The sequence below is a fragment of the Lycium barbarum genome, chromosome 6, assembly GCF_019175385.1.
Source record: "Lycium barbarum isolate Lr01 chromosome 6, ASM1917538v2, whole genome shotgun sequence".
Lineage (NCBI taxonomy): Eukaryota > Viridiplantae > Streptophyta > Magnoliopsida > Solanales > Solanaceae > Lycium > Lycium barbarum.
In genome coordinates, this window is record NC_083342.1 from 68,952,423 (window position 1) to 68,970,668 (window position 18,246).

At 36.7% G+C, this 18,246-nt stretch overlaps 1 protein-coding gene across 20 annotated transcripts in view; it reads left to right on the forward strand.

Annotated features, from left to right (window-relative positions):
• Positions 1-17,940, forward strand: part of LOC132644131 (pre-mRNA-processing protein 40A-like) — a 28,239-nt gene extending 10,299 nt beyond the window's left edge. For 14 of the 20 annotated variants that reach the window (XM_060360689.1, XM_060360691.1, XM_060360690.1 and 11 more), the window contains 22 exons: positions 1,577-1,629; positions 1,737-1,794; positions 1,926-2,281; positions 2,392-2,458; positions 2,657-2,755; positions 2,922-2,990; positions 3,062-3,139; positions 3,309-3,395; positions 3,529-3,563; positions 3,710-3,815; positions 4,565-4,645; positions 4,742-4,834; positions 4,932-4,985; positions 5,082-5,198; positions 5,309-5,407; positions 11,331-11,378; positions 11,460-11,552; positions 12,602-12,709; positions 12,817-12,869; positions 13,486-13,588; positions 15,243-15,530; positions 15,630-15,954. In XM_060360689.1, coding sequence (XP_060216672.1) covers positions 1,577-1,629; positions 1,737-1,794; positions 1,926-2,281; positions 2,392-2,458; positions 2,657-2,755; positions 2,922-2,990; positions 3,062-3,139; positions 3,309-3,395; positions 3,529-3,563; positions 3,710-3,815; positions 4,565-4,645; positions 4,742-4,834; positions 4,932-4,985; positions 5,082-5,198; positions 5,309-5,407; positions 11,331-11,378; positions 11,460-11,552; positions 12,602-12,709; positions 12,817-12,869; positions 13,486-13,588; positions 15,243-15,530; positions 15,630-15,776 — 2,292 coding nt within the window. In that variant the 3' untranslated portion in view covers positions 15,777-15,954. Of the gene's footprint in view, positions 1-1,576; positions 1,630-1,736; positions 1,795-1,925; positions 2,282-2,391; positions 2,459-2,656; positions 2,756-2,921; positions 2,991-3,061; positions 3,140-3,308; positions 3,396-3,528; positions 3,564-3,709; positions 3,816-4,564; positions 4,646-4,741; positions 4,835-4,931; positions 4,986-5,081; positions 5,199-5,308; positions 5,408-11,330; positions 11,379-11,459; positions 11,569-12,601; positions 12,710-12,816; positions 12,870-13,485; positions 13,589-15,242; positions 15,531-15,613; positions 15,955-17,584 lie in introns of those variants that run through there. The other 6 variants (XR_009583823.1, XR_009583822.1, XM_060360692.1 and 3 more) reach the window with 6 other exon arrangements.
• Positions 17,941-18,246: the final 306 nt, after the last annotated feature.

An 18,246-nucleotide genomic window follows, 5' to 3' on the forward strand; every position in this document is an offset into this window, starting at 1 on the left:
TTAAGAATAAAGTGGAAAACTGATAATTTTTTCTAGCTTTAAAAAATAATCTAATTTTCCGGGATTATTTTTTTAAAAAAAAAATGGGTTTTCCACATTTTAAAAAAAATTAGTTTTTCCATATTTGTATAAAACTCCAGTTTTAATCCGCTGTTTTCCAGTTCTTTTTTAAAGAAATGTCTTAAAAGAATCATGAAAATCTGGATTTTTGAGGACACTTTTAAAAAAAATATCAAGTTTTCATTTTTTTTTTAAATCCATTTTTCACAGATATTTTAATTAAAACTCTAGTTTTTCAGTTTTTTTTTTTTAAAAAAAAATCAAATTTTCCAGATTTAAAATAAATATTCCATTGTTCCAGATTTTTTATTAAAAAAAATCAGTTTTACCATTTTTTTAATAAAAAAGAATCAGTTTTACATTTAAAAAAAACAATTTATCTATGTGGAGGACACATTGGAGAAAATGCCAAGTGGACGGCGAGTGCATTCCACTTGCCGTGGCATGTCTACGCAGGGGTGAATTAAAATCCATTTAGTCAAGAACAGGGGTGTTTTTAAGTGTGGCAATAGTTCAGGGACTGAAGTTGCAATTCGTGCCAAGTTTAGGGGTGTTTTAGTCACTTCAGCCAAAAATATATTAATCATGACATTTGAATTAGTGAAGCAATTTTTTTGTAATTAAGAAAAATATATGGGATCCAATTTATGACTTTATGTGATTATCCATTATGAGATATTACTCTTTTAGAGCTATTTGGTTGTATGTTTCAGGTAAACTAATCAAGTTGGATGGTTTTGCTAGTTTTTAGAAATTGGGGGGGTATAAATCGTATTTCTTATTTTTTTGGGAAAGTACATCCAGACAACCAAATATTCTTTGCAAAAAGTATAACCAAACACAACTCCATCTTCAACTCCAACTTCAAAAATTCCAAATAAAGTGAAAAATATTTAGTTTCTATGGCCAAACGCCTACTTAGTTTTCGGAAAACACTGGTAGAAAGTGGCATTGACGCGGACAGCCACTTAGGTCACTGGAAAATTGCACAGTGAGATGAAAATTTTCTTTCCTGAAAGAAGCTAGTATTTTGCACTATATTTTTTCACCAAGGAGCTGATACCATGTGAGAAAGCACGGGAAAATATCATTACGATGTGTTTCTACGTTATTACACTGAGTCCCATTTATAGTTATATTCTACACGGTAAATAATACTCCCACCGTCCCAAAAAGATTGTCTCCCTTTCCTTATTAGTTTGTCCCAAAAAGATTGGCACATTTCTATGTTTAGAAACAATTTAACTTTATGAGATGATTTACAACCACACAAGTTTTGAACCACACATTTCAAAAGTCTTCCTTTATTTCTTAAACTTTGTGCCAAGTCAAACTAAGACAATCTTTTTGGGACGGAGGGAGTAATCCTTTGCCATGTGGGACATTGTATACATTAATATTCTAAAATTTCCATCCAGGATTGTACTACTGGAAGTTAGTAATTTCTACTCAGAGATACTGTTTATGTTTAGTTTTTTAACTTGATTTGTTTTCATGCTGTTTTCATTGGGGACAGAGGGCAGATGCATCAACTGACTGGAGAGAATTTACAAGTCCTGAGGGAAGAAAGTGTGTAACTTATATATTTTCATGTCCTCTTTTCAATTGTTCTTTTACAGTAGGTTTTTTGTGTGTTATTAATGCATAATACTCATTGCTTTTATTATTTTCTACAGGTATTACTACAACAAGGTTACTAGAAAGTCAAAATGGAAAATGCCTGATGAAGTCAAGGTGATGTTAGATTTTAAATCCGATATGGGATTCCTTGCTTTAAAGTTTAAATAGCATGATAAGAAGGGACAATATTCTGTTTTCTTGGATACTCTATTTCTCATAAAATCTAATTATTTATACATTCACAGTTGGCTCGTGAGAGTATGAAAGTGGAGGTAGTCAAGGGATTGGGAAAAGAAAAGGACACTATTTCACACGCCTCTGATTTTGGATCCATTTCTGGTGTTAAAACATCATCCCCGGGTGCAGATGGTTCATTAGTCTTGGCACAAAGAGCTATGTCAAGCTCAGTAGCTGTGGCACCAGTTGCTAACTTACTAACTATTGTGGCTTCAGAATCATCAAATTTACCTGGTAAGGTTTCTTCTCCGACGATTGACGCAGTCGAAATGCAGAATTCTTCAGAACCTGCTTCGCCAGCTGTTGCTAATTCAGAGAAAATTGGAATAGCAATAACCTTGGGAAATTCTGTCGCAACGCCAGTGTATGCTTTCAGATTTATATGTTTTAAATTGTATGCTTTCAGATTTATATGTTTTAAATTTTCCTATGGCTTGTGTTGCTATCACATTTGGAATTCAATTTTTGTTGCAGTTCTGAGACTACTTCAGCTCAGGATGCAGTAGTGTATGGCGGTGGAGTTTCTCCGGACAATACGGAGGTACTTTGCCTTTTTGAAATGCGATTAGTTAATTACTAGTGTTTAAAACACCAAGAAAGCTTTTATTAGCTGTTGTGCTGGATGTTAATCCAACAATTCTGTAGTGCAGTTGTTAGTCAACCGCTAACAGGTGAAGATTATGCTTCGATGACGTTTTCTCTTTTCTACTTTGTGGTTGATGTTGTGCCTGAAATGCAGGAAGTTAAGAAAGATGCTGCACTATCTGAAATAGGAAATGCTACTCTTTCAGAAGAGAAAACAGTCGAGCTGGGACCATTAATTTATGAGAGCAAAGCGGTATATTTGATTATTGCTTTTTGTCCCTTTTGGATGTTCTCAAAATTTCTCTTACAGTCTTACTCCTATTTTAAGTATCTGATTTTATTGCCTCGGTTTATTGCTTATTTTGCTTGTTATGATATCCTTTTGCACATTGTTTTCAACTCTTGGCTGCTAAATTTAGGAGGCAAAGAGTGCATTCAAGACTCTTCTGGAATCTGCAAATATTGGGTCTGACTGCACGTGGGATCAGGTTTATTACTTGCTTGATTTTTCATACTGAATAATTGAGGAAGATTATTTGACATGAATTGTATTTGTCAGGCCATGAGAGCAATAATCAATGACCCAAGATATGGTGCTCTAAAATCCCTTGGTGAGCGGAAGCAAGCTTTTAATGAGGTATCTGTCGGAGTTGTAGTTGATGGAAAACTTTCACTTTTCAGTTTGCTATTTTGGCTACATAACAAATATCTGGAATGGGTTAATTGCTGCTTCAATGTTTCAGCATACTGTATTCCAAACAGAATAAGGTCTATAGCTATTATATAAATTCTGTGTTCTATTCCAGTATCTGAGCCAAAAGAAAAAACTGGAAGCTGAAGAGAGACGTGTTAAACAGAAAAAAGCTCGTGAAGATTTCAGGATAATGTTAGAAGTAAGTGAAATTTTCTTTTGTGAGTGTCTTCCATTTGGTCTATCTTAATGTGTAAGAGACTTTAGTATTTTTCACTCGTCAAAAGAAAAGTTGATATTTTTCACAACAATCTCTGTTATTTCCAATCTTACAGGATTGCAAGGAGCTGTCGCCATCCTCAAGATGGAGGTTTGTCTTTCATGTGTAATGATGCTAATTTGTCTGCTGCTTGTTTTCTGATCTTGGTCACTGTTTGTATAATTTTTTGTACCTTGAAGTTGCTCCATTATTTGTGTAAGTTCCATTTGATCCACTATCTGCTATTGATTATTCAGTAAGGCAATCTCCATATTCGAACATGATGAACGTTTTAAAGCTGTTGAGCGAGCTAAAGACCGTGAGGACCTTTTTGAAGATTATGTGGAGGAACTTGAGAAAAAGGTGAAGCCCCTTTCAGTGAACTTTCTCGTATGCTTGTATATGTTGGACTCGCACATTGGTTAAGTGTGCGGGCTGTAGTTTCCTTATATGGTCTTTGGATAGCCTTTCGCTTTCAGTTTGAGATAGATGCAATGTCCATCTTCTTAAACATGGCATTAGAGGCAGATCTATCCTGATGTTAGACTATTAGATATTGTTATCTGACTCTCCAGACGTCCAGTCTTGGTATGCGATTAATGTATTAGAATCCCACATCGGTAAGGTGTATGAGCTGTAGTTTCCTCATATGATCTTGGACAATCTTCACCACCTGACCTAGCTTTCAAAGTTGAGTTAGGCCCATGGTCCACTTCATTAACAATATTCATTCTATTCCCTCTGCAGGATGTGTTTTTGTTTGTTCCTTTTTTTTTGTTTAAAGAGGAGAAAGAAGTGCTGTAATCAAGTTAAAATCTAGTGTTCTTTGAATATATTTCATTTAAATGAGTTCACCATTGAATTCCCGTTTAAACAGACTTTATTGGTATTTCTACACACAGTTTGTTGTCTTCACTCTTTCGTCTTTCATGTATTGCATGTGTTTTTATTTGAAACCTGAAACTATGATGTTTCTTCCTCTCCTCCCTCCGCCCCAAAAATAGAACAAGATTTTTTGTACATTCATGCAAGTGTAGTTAAAGTCTCTTTGTAGATATGGTCTGCTTTAAAGAGAGATTTTATCTTATTACTTTGTACTGGATTTTTATTAGGAGCGTGCAAGGGCATTGGAGGAGCAGAAGCGCAATAGAGTGGAGTATTTAGAATTCTTAAAATCCTGTGACTTTATTAAGGTATTTGTTCCAGTGGAATTAACATCAGTTCCTATATTATACTTTTTCTATTTCCAGGAGATAGAACTTTCATTGTTGCTGACTTCTTTTGTTCAGGCCAGTAGCCAGTGGCGGAAAGTTCAGGACCGCTTAGAAGCTGATGAAAGATGCTCTCGCCTTGAGAAAATTGATCGCTTGGAGATTTTCCAGGTAGTTCTCATTTTTCTAATACATAAATAACTTTATTTCAAACATCTCATTTATACGCCCCATCTTTGAAGTGATGTTGCAACCTTTTCTGTGTTAGGAATATTTACGTGATTTAGAGAGGGAAGAGGAGGAGCAAAGGAAACTGCGGATGGTATATTGTTAATTAGACTCGGGTTGCAATTAAATTTATCTTTGTAGACTTTGTTTTATCGCTTTCTCACTGGACATACACCATGGATTCAAATAGGAAGAATTGAGGAAAGCAGAACGTAAAAATCGTGATGAGTTCCGAAAACTGATGGAAGAGCATGTTGCTGCGGGAATACTTAATGCAAAAACTCACTGGCGTGATTATTGCATCAAAGTTAGTTATTCTTTCTTATTCTCAGTGAGAGTGATGACCTTCATGAATTTCCTTTTTGGTCTTTTTGAATTTTGCATCCAAAAATTTCCTTCTTTATTTTGTGCTTGCAGATCAAAGATTTAGCTGCATATCTGGCTGTCTCATCAAATGCTTCAGGGTCAACAGCAAAAGACTTATTTGCAGACGTTTTTGATGAGCTGGAGAAACAGGTGAAATAGGTTGCTAATAGGAGTATTGAATTGTGTAAATTACATTATAATACTGAGCCTTTTGAGTGTATAGCATTTCTGCCAATGTAGTACGAATTGCATGGCTGGCACAATATGAGTACTATAACCACTCTGCCTGTATGAAAAACTGTAGAATATACACTACAATCCTTTTTCATGTAGGACACTGTATATAGTCCTATTCTAACATTCCTCCTCAAGGTGGTGCATATACGTCATAGGTACCGAGCTTGTTACAGGTGTAACTAAGACGAGGACCAGTGAGGGACTTAGTGAAAATATCTGCAAGCTGATCATTTGACTTAACAATTTTGTAACAATACCTTGGTGAAAATATCTGAAAGCTGATCACTTGACTTCACAATTTTGTAACAAGACCTTCTGAGAGTATCTTTTGTCTTTTGTCTGATAAAATGACACTCGATGTTGCTTAGTCCTCTCATGTACGGATTTTGATTCAATACGAGGGCCGCTTGACTTGATTATCACACACAAGTTCCTCTAACTGATTTTTCCAAATTTTAATTTTCTAAGCAATTGTTTGATCCAAACTAGCTCACAAGTTGCTACAACCATTGCTCGATATTCTGCTTCTACACTAGATCGTGCAACCACATTATGTTTCTTACTTTTCCAAGACACCAAGTTACCTCCTACTGAAACACAATATCCAAATATAGAATGTCTACCAGAAGGTGATCCTGCCCAATCAGCGTCTGTATATCCAATGGTTTGCTCATGGCCTCGATCTTCGACAGATGCTGATTGTCGATCTTCAATCAGCTTCTGTACATTTTGTTATTTCGCAACGCAAGTATGTCTTAGACATTCTTGAGGAGGCAGGAATGTCAAGGAGTGTACGGACAAAATGTCTGATGAATAATTCCTTGGTGAGGCATAAATTGCTGAAACTGGAAGGGGAGCCCTGGCGTAATTGGTAAAGTTGCTGCCATGTGACCAAGAGGTCACGGGTTCGAGCCGTGGAAACAGCCTCTTGCAGAAATGCAAGGTAAGGCTGCGTACAATAGACCTTTGTGGTCCGGCCCTTCCCCGGACCCCGCGCATAGCGGGAGCTTAGTGCACCGGGCTGCCCTTTTTATCACTAATAAGCGTACGAATAAAGACAATTGATTTTGTATTTCAGCACAAAAACTCTGGAATATAGAAAACAACTCAGAACGATCTTTCATTAAGAAAATCCAAGTACATCTTGAATATCATCAATGAAACTAACAAAATAACAAAATTCGAAGGTTGAACCGTCTCTTCTAGGACTCCTAATATTAGAATGGACTGAGGAACAAAATAGACTCTCCACGATTCTCAACACTACGTGGAGAGGTAGTGCGAGTGTGTTTCCCAAGTTGACTGTTAGCAGTCCTTGGTGGTCTTCCAATAGTTTACAGTAGTAATTATTTACAGCAGTAGTAATTTACAATAGTAGTTATTTGTAGTAATTATTTCTTCGTAGTAGTTATCTGTAGTTTCTTTTATAGTAGTTATCTGCAGTTTCTTATTCTAGTAATGTTAGGGAAACATGTCCTAGTTATTAGGGGTAGTTATCTTATCAGTATTGTATTTAAACTCTTATGTTTATTTAATGAAGTTAGGCAGAAAATTATTCTAGTTTTTGAGTATTTAAAACTCCAGAGATCGCAGGTTCTCTCTTAACGAACCAACATCATAGGTCGGAAAAAGAAATCATCTTCTCTTAATTCTCTTTACGTTAACTCTGATTCTGTCTTACATCGTCCCTTAACTCGATCCATAACCGAGGACCGTAACAACTTGCTATCAGAGACGGGAGTTATGGGAGATCAAATTCAACATCAACTGGCACAATTGGTAAACTTGTTCTAGGAAGAACGTGTAGCCAATTTAGCCAGACAGGAAGCCAAGCCATAAATGCTCGTTTGGATGCACTCACAAAGGATTTAGCAAATTCAAAGGCCGATTCTGAATCAATTGAAAATACCAGTCAGAACCGAGGTTGGAAGGGTAAAGCTGCAGCGGCAGGGGGGTCAGGATCAGAAACAGGAGGAAATTCTATCATTCCTAGATATACAAAGTTGGATTTCCCACGTTTTAATGGCCAAGACGACCCTTTGGGATGGTTGAACAGGTGTGAACACTTCTTTCGACACCAACAAATTTCTAAAGCAAAAAAGGTTGGACTTGCCTCTTTTCATTTGCAAGGGAATGCACAACTTTGGTTTCTTCAACTAGAGACAGATATGCCTCATCCGTCTTGGGATGAATTCAAACGTCATTGTAACCTTCGTTTTGGGCCACCAATCAGAAGTCAGAAGTTGGGCAAATTGGCTAAGTTACGCCAGATCGCATCTGTGGCAGATTACCAAGAAAAGTTTTGAGTAGTTGGTTTTGCGGGCTGGTACACTCACACAGTCGCAAAAAATTGAACTTTATATCAACGGTCTTGTTGATTATATAGCAATTGAGGTTGAGTTGCATAATCCTCCAGATTTGGCTACGGCGATGAGTTTATCCAGGCTTTATGAACGCAAGGAACAACCCCTTTGTTCGCAAATGTTAGATGCCAGTAGATCAAAGACAACAGATTTCTCACCTCAACAACCCACCAGACTTGTGAAGAAATTGACCCAAATCTGAGATGCGTGAAAGACGACTCAAGGGACTCTGTTGCAACTGTGACGAATTGTTCACTCGAGGATATCAGTGCAAGAAATTATTCTGGATTGATTTCATTGACGATGAGGAAGAATTTGCTGGAAAAGAGGGAGATACTAGTACTTTCTACACTTAGCGCTTGAGGACAAGCACAATTTAAAGGAGGGGAGTAATGTTAGCGGTCCTTGGTGGTCTTCCAATAGTTTACAGTGGTAATTATTTACAGCAGTAGTAATTTACAGTAGTAATTATTTTCAGCAGTAGTAATTTACAATAGTAGTTATTTGTAGTAATTATTTCTTTGTAGTAGTTATCTACAGTTTCTTATTCTAGTAATGTTAGGGAAACATTTCCTAGTTATTAGTGGTAGTTATCTTATCAGTATTGTATTTAAACTCAATGTTTATTCAATGAAGTTAGGCAGAAAATTATTCTAGTTTTTGAGTACTTAAAACTCTAAGAGATCGTAGGTTCTCTCTTAGCGAACCAGCATCATAGGTCGGAAAAAGAAATCATCTTCTCTTAATTCTCTCTACGTTAACTCTGATTCTGTCTTACATCGTCCTTTAACTCGATCCATAACCAGGGACCGTAACATTGACACGACTCACAATCAAATTTGGACAGACTAGACAAACTAGGCACCATTTTTTGTAGCTTGAACCAACACGGATGTCCCAATCTTTTTGTGAATTAAGTCTGGAGGATCTGTAGCTAGACCTGCTATGGAGGAATTAGGAGTAGAGGCAAGGTAGTAGAGGCCTTGTGATTCATATCCTGCGCCAATCGTCTGTCCGGTACTCCGGTCCTGCATAACAAAAGAATCATCAAGAAATATTATGACACAACTTAGGGCACGAGTCAAACGACTGACCGATGCAAGATTAAAAGGACAACCAGGGACATAAAGGAATCGAATTTAGAGTGACAAAGGATATGGAGTTAGCTTGTCCAACTCCTTTTGCTTTTGTTTGGATCCCATTAGCTAAAGTAATAGCGAGAAGAGATTGTGAATAATCAATATTCGACAAAAGTGATTTATAACCAGAAATATGATCAGAAGTGCAGAAATATAATTAGAAGCGCCGGAATCTACAACCCACAATCCAAGGGTATTAGACTGTGCGGTTGAGGCTTCTTGTGGAGATGTCTGCTTATGTGTTCGATATTGAAGATACTCATTGTATTCCTTTTCAGATAAATAAACCCGTTGAGTACTTGTAGTGTCAGTCTGAGCAACATGAGCATTCTCGGGAGGTCGACCATGCAGAGAATTAACATACTTCACGAATGTGTCCAAGACTATTACAATAACTACACGAAATCTGCATACTTCACGAGTATGTCCAAGCCTATTACAATAACTACACTTAGGTTGAGATCTTCCAAACCGACCTCTTCCTCGTTGATTCTTTATAGATTGTGATGTTCGATTTTCTGATCTCCTCATTAAGTGTTCTGAAGAGATCATAGAACTTGAATTTTCAACTCCCATACTCTTGGAATTAGCAAAACCGTGAAACATAATTGGATTGATGAGAGGCCACTCTTCAGATGCATGAAACAAACCCCAAGAGCAAAGAATCAGCTCCTGAACAGTTGAAAAATATCCGAAAAAGCTGCTGAAACAGTACTGTACTGCCGTAAAATAATGTTCCGGTAGCTTTTTTCCAGCAAAATCACTGTGGATGGGGTTGGAATACGCAGGCGACCTCTGTAGATGAAGAATATGTCTCGAAACACGCAGGAAAAATCAGATTTCTCCTGAAAATGGCAATCTGACACGCCAGAACCCTAATCCGGTGACTGAAATCTGAAAGAGAGCGGATGGTTTGGCTTGGAATGTCTGCGCAGCCTGATAGAAAAAGAAATTTGTAGAAAAACTCATCGGGAAATGGCTCACGCGCCCGGCGCGTGGAGTAGATCTCGACGGAGTTCTACCTGTGCTCGGCGCGTGGGAGCGCGTGAGATGGAATTTTCCGGAGGTTTTGTGGGTTTTCATCGCGAGATGATGCTTAACGCGATAGTGTTACCGGATTTTGCACAGCAACTGTGGAGACCAGAATCTGGTGGTCTGACAGTGCCAGAGGATAATCATCAGTTACCAGAAAGATGCACGGTGATGATATTTTAGGATGGCTCTGATACCATGTGAGAAATTATGAGAGAAATATTATTGAATGATGTATCTATATTATCAAATTGAGCCCTATTTATAGACACTACATCCCAATTCTTTTTCATGTAGGATACTGTATACAAATCCTATTCCTATTTTTATTCTAATAGTAAGGTGTTCTCCTTAATTGTGCGTGGCTTGTGTTTCCGGTAATGGAATAAAAGAGCTGGCCATTAACTCTTCAGTAAAAGGGTCGGGCCTGGGCTCTGAATAATTAACCCCCTGTGGTAATATTACTGAAATACTTTGGGCCAAAATATCTAGGCCCAATGTAGTAGCATTAGTTGTTTTGACCTCTATTCTGATATGGGGCCATGCACCCCTCTCTGACGTGATGCAACATGTGTTAACTCCAAAAAATTAACTTTTGGGGCACTCTAGAGCAATCCATGTGCCCCCATCACATCTCCTTTACAACCCACATGTCTTCTTTACTTTCTTTAACTCCGTGCCAAGTCAAACAAATTGAAATGGAGGGAGTAGCATTTATCTCTTTTCTCGATGAAAGAGGGAGTCTATGCTGGTATCCAAGCATAGATACAGATCCTGTTCCCACTCTCCTTCAACGATTGAATTTGGTAATGTTTTCTTGAATTAGGCTCTTGCAGTGGGATGGTGAGAGTTCAACATAAAATCAGATGCTGGCATCCTCTTTCTCTCTCTCTCTCTCTTTTTTTTTTTTTTTTTTTTTTTTGTCTTTATCTTTAAAGTTTGTATTACTGTTTGTGTGCAGAAGTGATTCTTATCAAGTGTATATATAAAAGAGCTATTAACAGCGATAAACTCCATTTTTTTTTTGGCTATTATCCAAAGAGTAGGGCTTGATTTTTCCTTCAATTTAACCTGGTCTATGCAGTCACGTTTGTGTGTCAACTGCCTTGTGATGTTGTAGATGACTTACTTTGAACAACGGGACAAATGTTGGTATTCATGAAATAAATTATGTCCCCATCACCCTGCTTGTAATTTATAGACTTCATGGTAACTCAAATGCATGGACAAGGCTCCATTTAGTATCCTATTTTTGTTACTGATATAGCATCGTGAATTTTTGTTACTTGTTTGTTGCTGCAGTATCTTGATGACAAGTCACGAATTAGAGATGCAGTGAGGATGACCGAGGTAATCAATACTCTTCATTTTTAACCTCTGCTGTGCTTTGGCTAGTACCTAATATTTTTGCTGAGCTGTCTCTGCTTTCAGATTGGATTGACATCAACCTGGACGCTTGAAGATTTTAAAGTTGCAATTGCAAAGTACATTAGCTCTCCACCAATATCAGATACCAACTTAAAGGTCTAATTATGGCTAAGTACTGTATACTGTTTCACATCAATCCTCGTTAGAATTGAATGTTATGTGAAATTAAAGAACACCATTCACTAAATGGATTTGTATATATTTGTCCCCCTTTTTTTGTCTTTGGGACAGGTGCTGTGTAAGTTGAGTGGATTGAGTGGTAAAGCATAAGTAGTACTTCCATGTTATGTTTCACTGGAAGTTGGTCAGTTTGTGAAAGCTAAATTGACAACTCCTAGGTGACTAGTCAGCTGTGGTTAGTGGCATTTTCCTTTAGTATCAACCATAACCTATACCACATAAAATTTTGGATCTTCTTGTAATGGAGTCAAGACGACTTGTGTGTCGGTTAGCAAGAAAACATGAAACCTTCTAGCAAAAAGACGAGGACCACATTGATCATATATTTGGTGTTAGCTTTTGCTTTCATTCTTCAGTTTTGGTACCATTTCCCTAGTTACATTATTTCTTTTCTGGACGGCGATGCTTAATATTTACACCTACAGCACATATTTTAAGTTGCTTAATTCAATGCAATTTGCCTTGTAGTTTTCTGTTTAAGGTTAGTGGGTAAGCTCTATGATATTTGTTAAACAGCATAACTGGATGATATCATTTTTCTATTTTCGGAAGGAGGATATTATCTCATTCTTCAAATATCATTTGGCTTTTGGATGTTATTTGTGTTCATGGTGTATAATCTATCTACGTGGAAAATAGGAATTGCAAGGTATCCTGTTGAAGAATTATGGTTAGACAGTTGGTAGATTCTCCTGTAGGCTTTTAGTATACTTTCAATATCTCAAAACCTTTTTTAGGCATTTTGCCAAAGATTATTATGTGAGGAGTTGCTCCAAAAATAGGGTAATAGAACTTTTACATAACATCCCCCTTGCCCTCCAAACGGAGGAACAAGAGGACATACATGGATTATGCTGAACATGTATGTTGAATCTTCTACCATGCTTCCTTTCTAAACTTTATCCTTTATGCTTTTGGACGCTCCGGGTCATTGAGTATTGAATGTGCGTATTTCAACTGCACAGTTTGTCTTTGAAGAGTTACTAGAAAGGGCCAGGGAGAGAGAAGAAAAAGAAGCTAAAAGGCATAAACGTCTAGTAGATGAGTTCTATGAACTTCTTCATGCATCAAAGGTATAGTAAACAGTTTACAATCTCCCAAATTGCAATAGACGGGATCCCATAATGTTTTCCTTTAAACCATAATCTTTTTTTTTTTTTTTTTGTTGCTGTGGTTGCAGGAAATTACTGCATCGTCGAAATGGGAGGACTGCAAATCCCTCTTCGGAGATAGGCAAGGAGCTACGTTTGCTTTTATTAATCTAGAATTAGTAATCATGACTGCAAGGATCATATATTTGGAGACTCTGATAATTGATACTATTTTCAAGGACTAACTCCAATATTCTCAACTCAGTTATTCACATACTTCTAGAAAGTACCTTAGAATAATAGATGTGATGAATAATTTGTTGCTTTATATTGCTCCACATTTAAGTAGGCTATGTCTTTTTTTTTATAGAATAACGTGAGTCATACAACAGGTTTCGTGGTGTAGTTGGTTATCACGTCAGTCTCACACACTGAAGGTTACCTTATTATAAAAAAATTACCATTTCGCTAAGTCACTCTTAATGTTAACTTATCACTCAAGAAAGGGTTGATATCAATTATTAGTTGTTCCAACAGTGTTTAATAGCTCTAGCACTTGCCAGCTTTTTAATTTCTGATATTTGTTGATTGTTTCAAGCTTCCGATGAAGTATGCTACTAAATCTCTACTTTTAATTTGTCTAGCCTCTTTTTCTATAGATGAAATGCTATTGATATTTACTTTTTTACCCATAATCTCACAATTCTCATTATGCGTAACATTGAATGTGGATTACTTTGCTGTTATTGTTTTTACAGAATAATGGGTGATGAGAGCTTGCTGCTGGAAATATTTGACAAGTTTGTTAATGAACTAAAAGAAAAGGCAAAAGAGAAGGAGTGGAAGCGTCAAGAGGATAAGGTACTTGAATTACTACAAACCCTTATTCTCCTGCTACTTTTGAGTGGGGGTAGTAGATGTGGTGTGGGTGTGCTTTTGGCTGATATGGTTTGTCTTCTATTTTCTTTATTAAAGCTTTGACTCACCCTTGTGGAACTATAAGATTCTACGGAACTCTCTTTCAAGACAAACTTAGGGTCGCTGAAACTACTTTTAAGGGGCTGCAATCTATAACTGGTTGGGCATTGATATTCTAGCCACTTCATGTGAATTCACTTTTCCTTCTAGGCTGGACAGTGGAAATAACGTTTTCTAGTGAAGAGCACCTTGTATCTTATGAGTATAAAATAATGTAACTTCCATTTTTGCTCGGCTGTATTGAGTCTATAAGCAGTTCTGATTTACAAATGCAATATTTGGGTAGGATTTTTGTGCTTACTACAGTTACAAAAGGGAAACATAATATAGCTAAAAATTTATTCATTTCTTTCTGTGCGGCTAGAAGCACTTTGTGCAATTACCAGGGCTTTCAAAAAGAAAGAATTCCAGCAATTGATTGGTATTCTGGCAATACATTTCAGGCAACTGTTTACTATGCTTTTTTTTCCCTTCAAAATAAGCAAACTCAAGTTGCTTCACTTTCTTGAATTTGAGGGGCATCTTGAAAATTGAGAGTATCATTAAGAAAATAAATTCAATAAGGGTCTGTTTGCAAACTACAATCTAAATACTAGGGTAGTAATCACAAAGTCGAGTAATTACAATGACTTGTTTGTTTTTCACAAAAGAATCACAGTGTAATTCCCAGTGTCATGTTTGGTTGCAGTTTGCACAAGTGTAATAACATAGCTTGATCTTCGTAATTATAAAAAAATATATAGTTTTTTTTTTTTTTTTCAGATGAACATGTAAAGAAGTTGTAATGTGACAAATATATGTGTATTTAAGAAAAAGAAAGAATTTGAAAAGTCAGCGGGTAATTACACCATGTAATTACCACCAACGTCCCCCCCACCCCCCAAGTGAATCGGAGTGTAATTTCTTCCTTTCAATTACTTCCAATTCCATGATGAACAGACATGCCAAACTGTGTAATTACACCTAAATCCAGTTACAAGTTAGGCCTTCCAAATCTGCACAAGAGTTATTCTCTCTTAATTTTTCTTTTCACAACCTATATGAGTATAAAATAATGAAGCTTTCATGTTTCCTTGGTTGTATTGAGTGTGTAAGACAACTTTGATTTACAAATACAAGATTTTCAAATATGTTTGGGCTTGCTATAGTTATTAAAAGGAAAGTTAATATAGCTAATGGTGTGAGGCGGTAGTGTTAAATATGAGGTAAGATGTTTGGGTTGCAATAGTTACTAAAAGGAAAATTAATATAGCTGATGGTGTGAGTCAATAATGGTAAATATGAGGTATCAACATTTACTATAAGTTATACTATCCCAATTAAGTTAATATGATGGTTAAGACCTTTGGGTTTGGCGCTATCTGTCACACTCGGTTCCTTTCTTGAATCTTGAGAAGGTTGCAAATTCCCATCATTCCCGAAAGAGGCATTTGTTGGCTAGCGTGGAAAGCCACTGTTCTTAACTAATAGCTAAAATAGAAAAAAAAAAAATCTCTATTCAGTTGCAGTTCACTGGCTCTGAATTGTGTCTCTGCAGGCAAGAAAAGAGAAGGAAAGGAAAGATAGAGAAAAGAAGAAGGAAAAGCATAGGAGGGATAAAGACAGAGGGGAAAAAAGCAGGAAAGAGAGAGAAAGAACCAAGAAAGATGGTACAGACAGCGACAAGGCTGAGACATACAGTTTCGAGGAGATCAAAAGGTCAGGAAGTGACAGAGATAAGAAACACCGCAAGCGGCATACAAGTTCCTTTGATGACGATGAAAATGAGAAAGATCATTCAAGAAGTTCTCACAGACATGACAGTGATCATAAGAAATCAAAACAGGTCTGATATCATCATTGAAAATATCTAAAGATTAGACACACACATTGTTCCTTTTGGTAACTCTGAATCTTTCTAATATATAGAGCTTTGATATAATAGATGGACCAGCACGTCTGGAGTTCGGAAGCTAATTCGGAGGGCCAGCATAAGAAACAAAAGCGAGATCATCGGACTGATTCTCATAGGGATGGTGACTATGAGGATCACAAAGATTGTGAATTTGGTGAGGATGGAGAAGTTCAGTAGATTTTTCTTCGAAATGATTTCTCAAACGTGCCTTTCATTGTGTACATATGATATAGCGCGATTACTATCCCCTTCCGCAACCTCCCCAAAGAAAAATAAAGAAATAGAAAAAAAGTACTTGATAATGTGTTATTTGGCAATTAGTTGCAGCAAAGTCAATTCAGTCTTCTTTTCTTTAGTTTAGATATGTTATAAGTGGTGGCATTATTTTGCTTGGGGATATAATTTGGAAGGTACTGACTCATACATGGACTAAACTTTTATTATTTGACTAGTTAAAAAATTATATGTAGTGAAGCAACACAAGTTAGCTGTGTGCCATGGACATTGACAAATAACTGAATCCTTAGGAAGCTGTTAGACCTCTTAACATTAGTTTTAGTGTCTTATAATTTTGTTTTACTTTTCCTTTGTTGAAAGTTAAGGCCTCACATATACAATGGCTGAGCAAGAAATGAAGTCCATCTGACTTGGGGGTGTGATTCTTGTATGGTCCGACACTTGCAGTTTCTACCCTTCTAGGGTCTAGCTTACACCTTAGGTAATTGCCATATTAAAGTCAGAGGAGTTCTTCAGGTCCTTATACATTTGGCTCGTATTGGCACTTCACAGATGTCTTATTCTGTAATATGACTGATATTGGAGAGGTGGGACCATTATCTACTGAATGGCTGCCATGGTAGTGAAATACTGCAAATAAGATTTCTGAAATGCATCCGAGGTTATGTTCTTTTCTCAGAAATATGTTTACATCATGCTCCTTAATGATTGATCTCTTTCAACCGTCAGCTCAAGGCCGTTAAACCAAGCTTTTTGGGGCCCCATTAGCAAATGGCTGCTCTCTGTTGGTAATTTGAATAATCTTTGCTGGACCCTTATGGAAGCATGTTATCATCTGAGTATTAACAAAAGGACACTGATATAGTAATTTAATATCAAGCTGAATCTACATTTGGTTCACTTCACTAACATGGCATGCAGGATGGCTTCCCCTATCTGAGTTCCAATATGACTACTTTGCAGATCTAAGCGTCTAGTTTGCTTTATAGCCTGTTTGGCCAAGCTTATTTTTCTTCAAAAGTGTTTTTTTTTTTTTTTTTTAAATTTTAATAAGTGCTTATTTTAAAAAAAAGTGAGGTGTTTGGCCAAATTTTTGGGAGAAAATAAGTACTTTTGGAGAGTAGCAGAAGCAGTTTTCCAGAAATTAAAAAAGGTAGCTTTTGCCCAAAAACACTTTTTTGAAAAACACTTTTTAAAAGCTTGACCAAACACTAATTGCTGTTCAAAAGTATTTTTTAAATTAATTGGCCAAACAGAAATTGCATTTCGCCAAAAGTATTTTTTTGAAAAGCACTTTTCAAAAAAATTACTTTTCAAAATAAGTTGATTTTAGAAGCTTGTCCAAACAAGGTATTAGTCTTATTTGAGTGTCTATTATATCAGTGGTCCTAAGATTGGATTTTATCAAGGTTTGTTTTGAGTGTGTGAGATCCAAACATTTCTCTCATGCTGTTCTTTCTGGTGCTTCGTATTTCCTCAAACTCTGGAGTAAAAGAGTTGCTTCCGTTGCTTTAAAACTTCCTGAACTTCGCAAGTGTACTTCAAGTGTCCCTAGGCAAGAAGTACCTTTCTGCTTCATGTTGACTGTTTGCAACGGTGGATTCTCTGAAGGTGACAAGACCATGGACATTCTGAAGCCATTTTGACATAATCCTAACTTGGATCTTGATACAGTTGTTTTTATGTTAGAGTACCACTCTATTTGAACTATAAAGGGGAACTAACATTATATGTGACGTTTCATAAAGCAGGGAAGTAGGAAATTGGTTTGTTCCTGAGGATGGTAGTATCAAAGAGAGAACTTAGTGTTGCTCTGTCGGTGAAGCCGCGTTCAATCCAGAAGAAAGTTGTAAGACTGATTCAGGGCTGAGGTGCATAATTTTCTTCCGTGCATCCTCCTCGATGTTTTGTCTTTGCTGCTTGTAGAAATTTAATTAAGTTTATGTACAAGTTTTGGTATTAGCATGTTTATTGCAACCAAGAGATGGGTTGATATTGTCAAACTCTTAAAATATGTAACATGTAGTTCCCTCAGCTTGAGGTATTTAAGCGATATGAAAGGGTCCTGTGCCTCTGTATTTGAGTTCTGATTTTGTTTCTAGAATTATGGTCTTTCAATACTGCCAATTGCCATGCATATTAGAAGCAGACAATTCTTTGGTTGACAAGTTTGTGATGGCAGCATGTTGGTGCCTTTTATGATAGGGATCCATTTCGTTCTCTCAAACTTGTGAAACAAGCTTGTGCAGTGTCGATTTCAGAAGCCTTGAACTATTTTGAAGTTATAATCTTTCGGCATTACAACTCTGTGGTCTTTCTACATCTTCCACAATGTTGAACCCAGACTTAATATTAACCAAAAAAAGGTTTCAAATCCTAAAATCCTTCCTACTAAAACCTTTTACTAAAT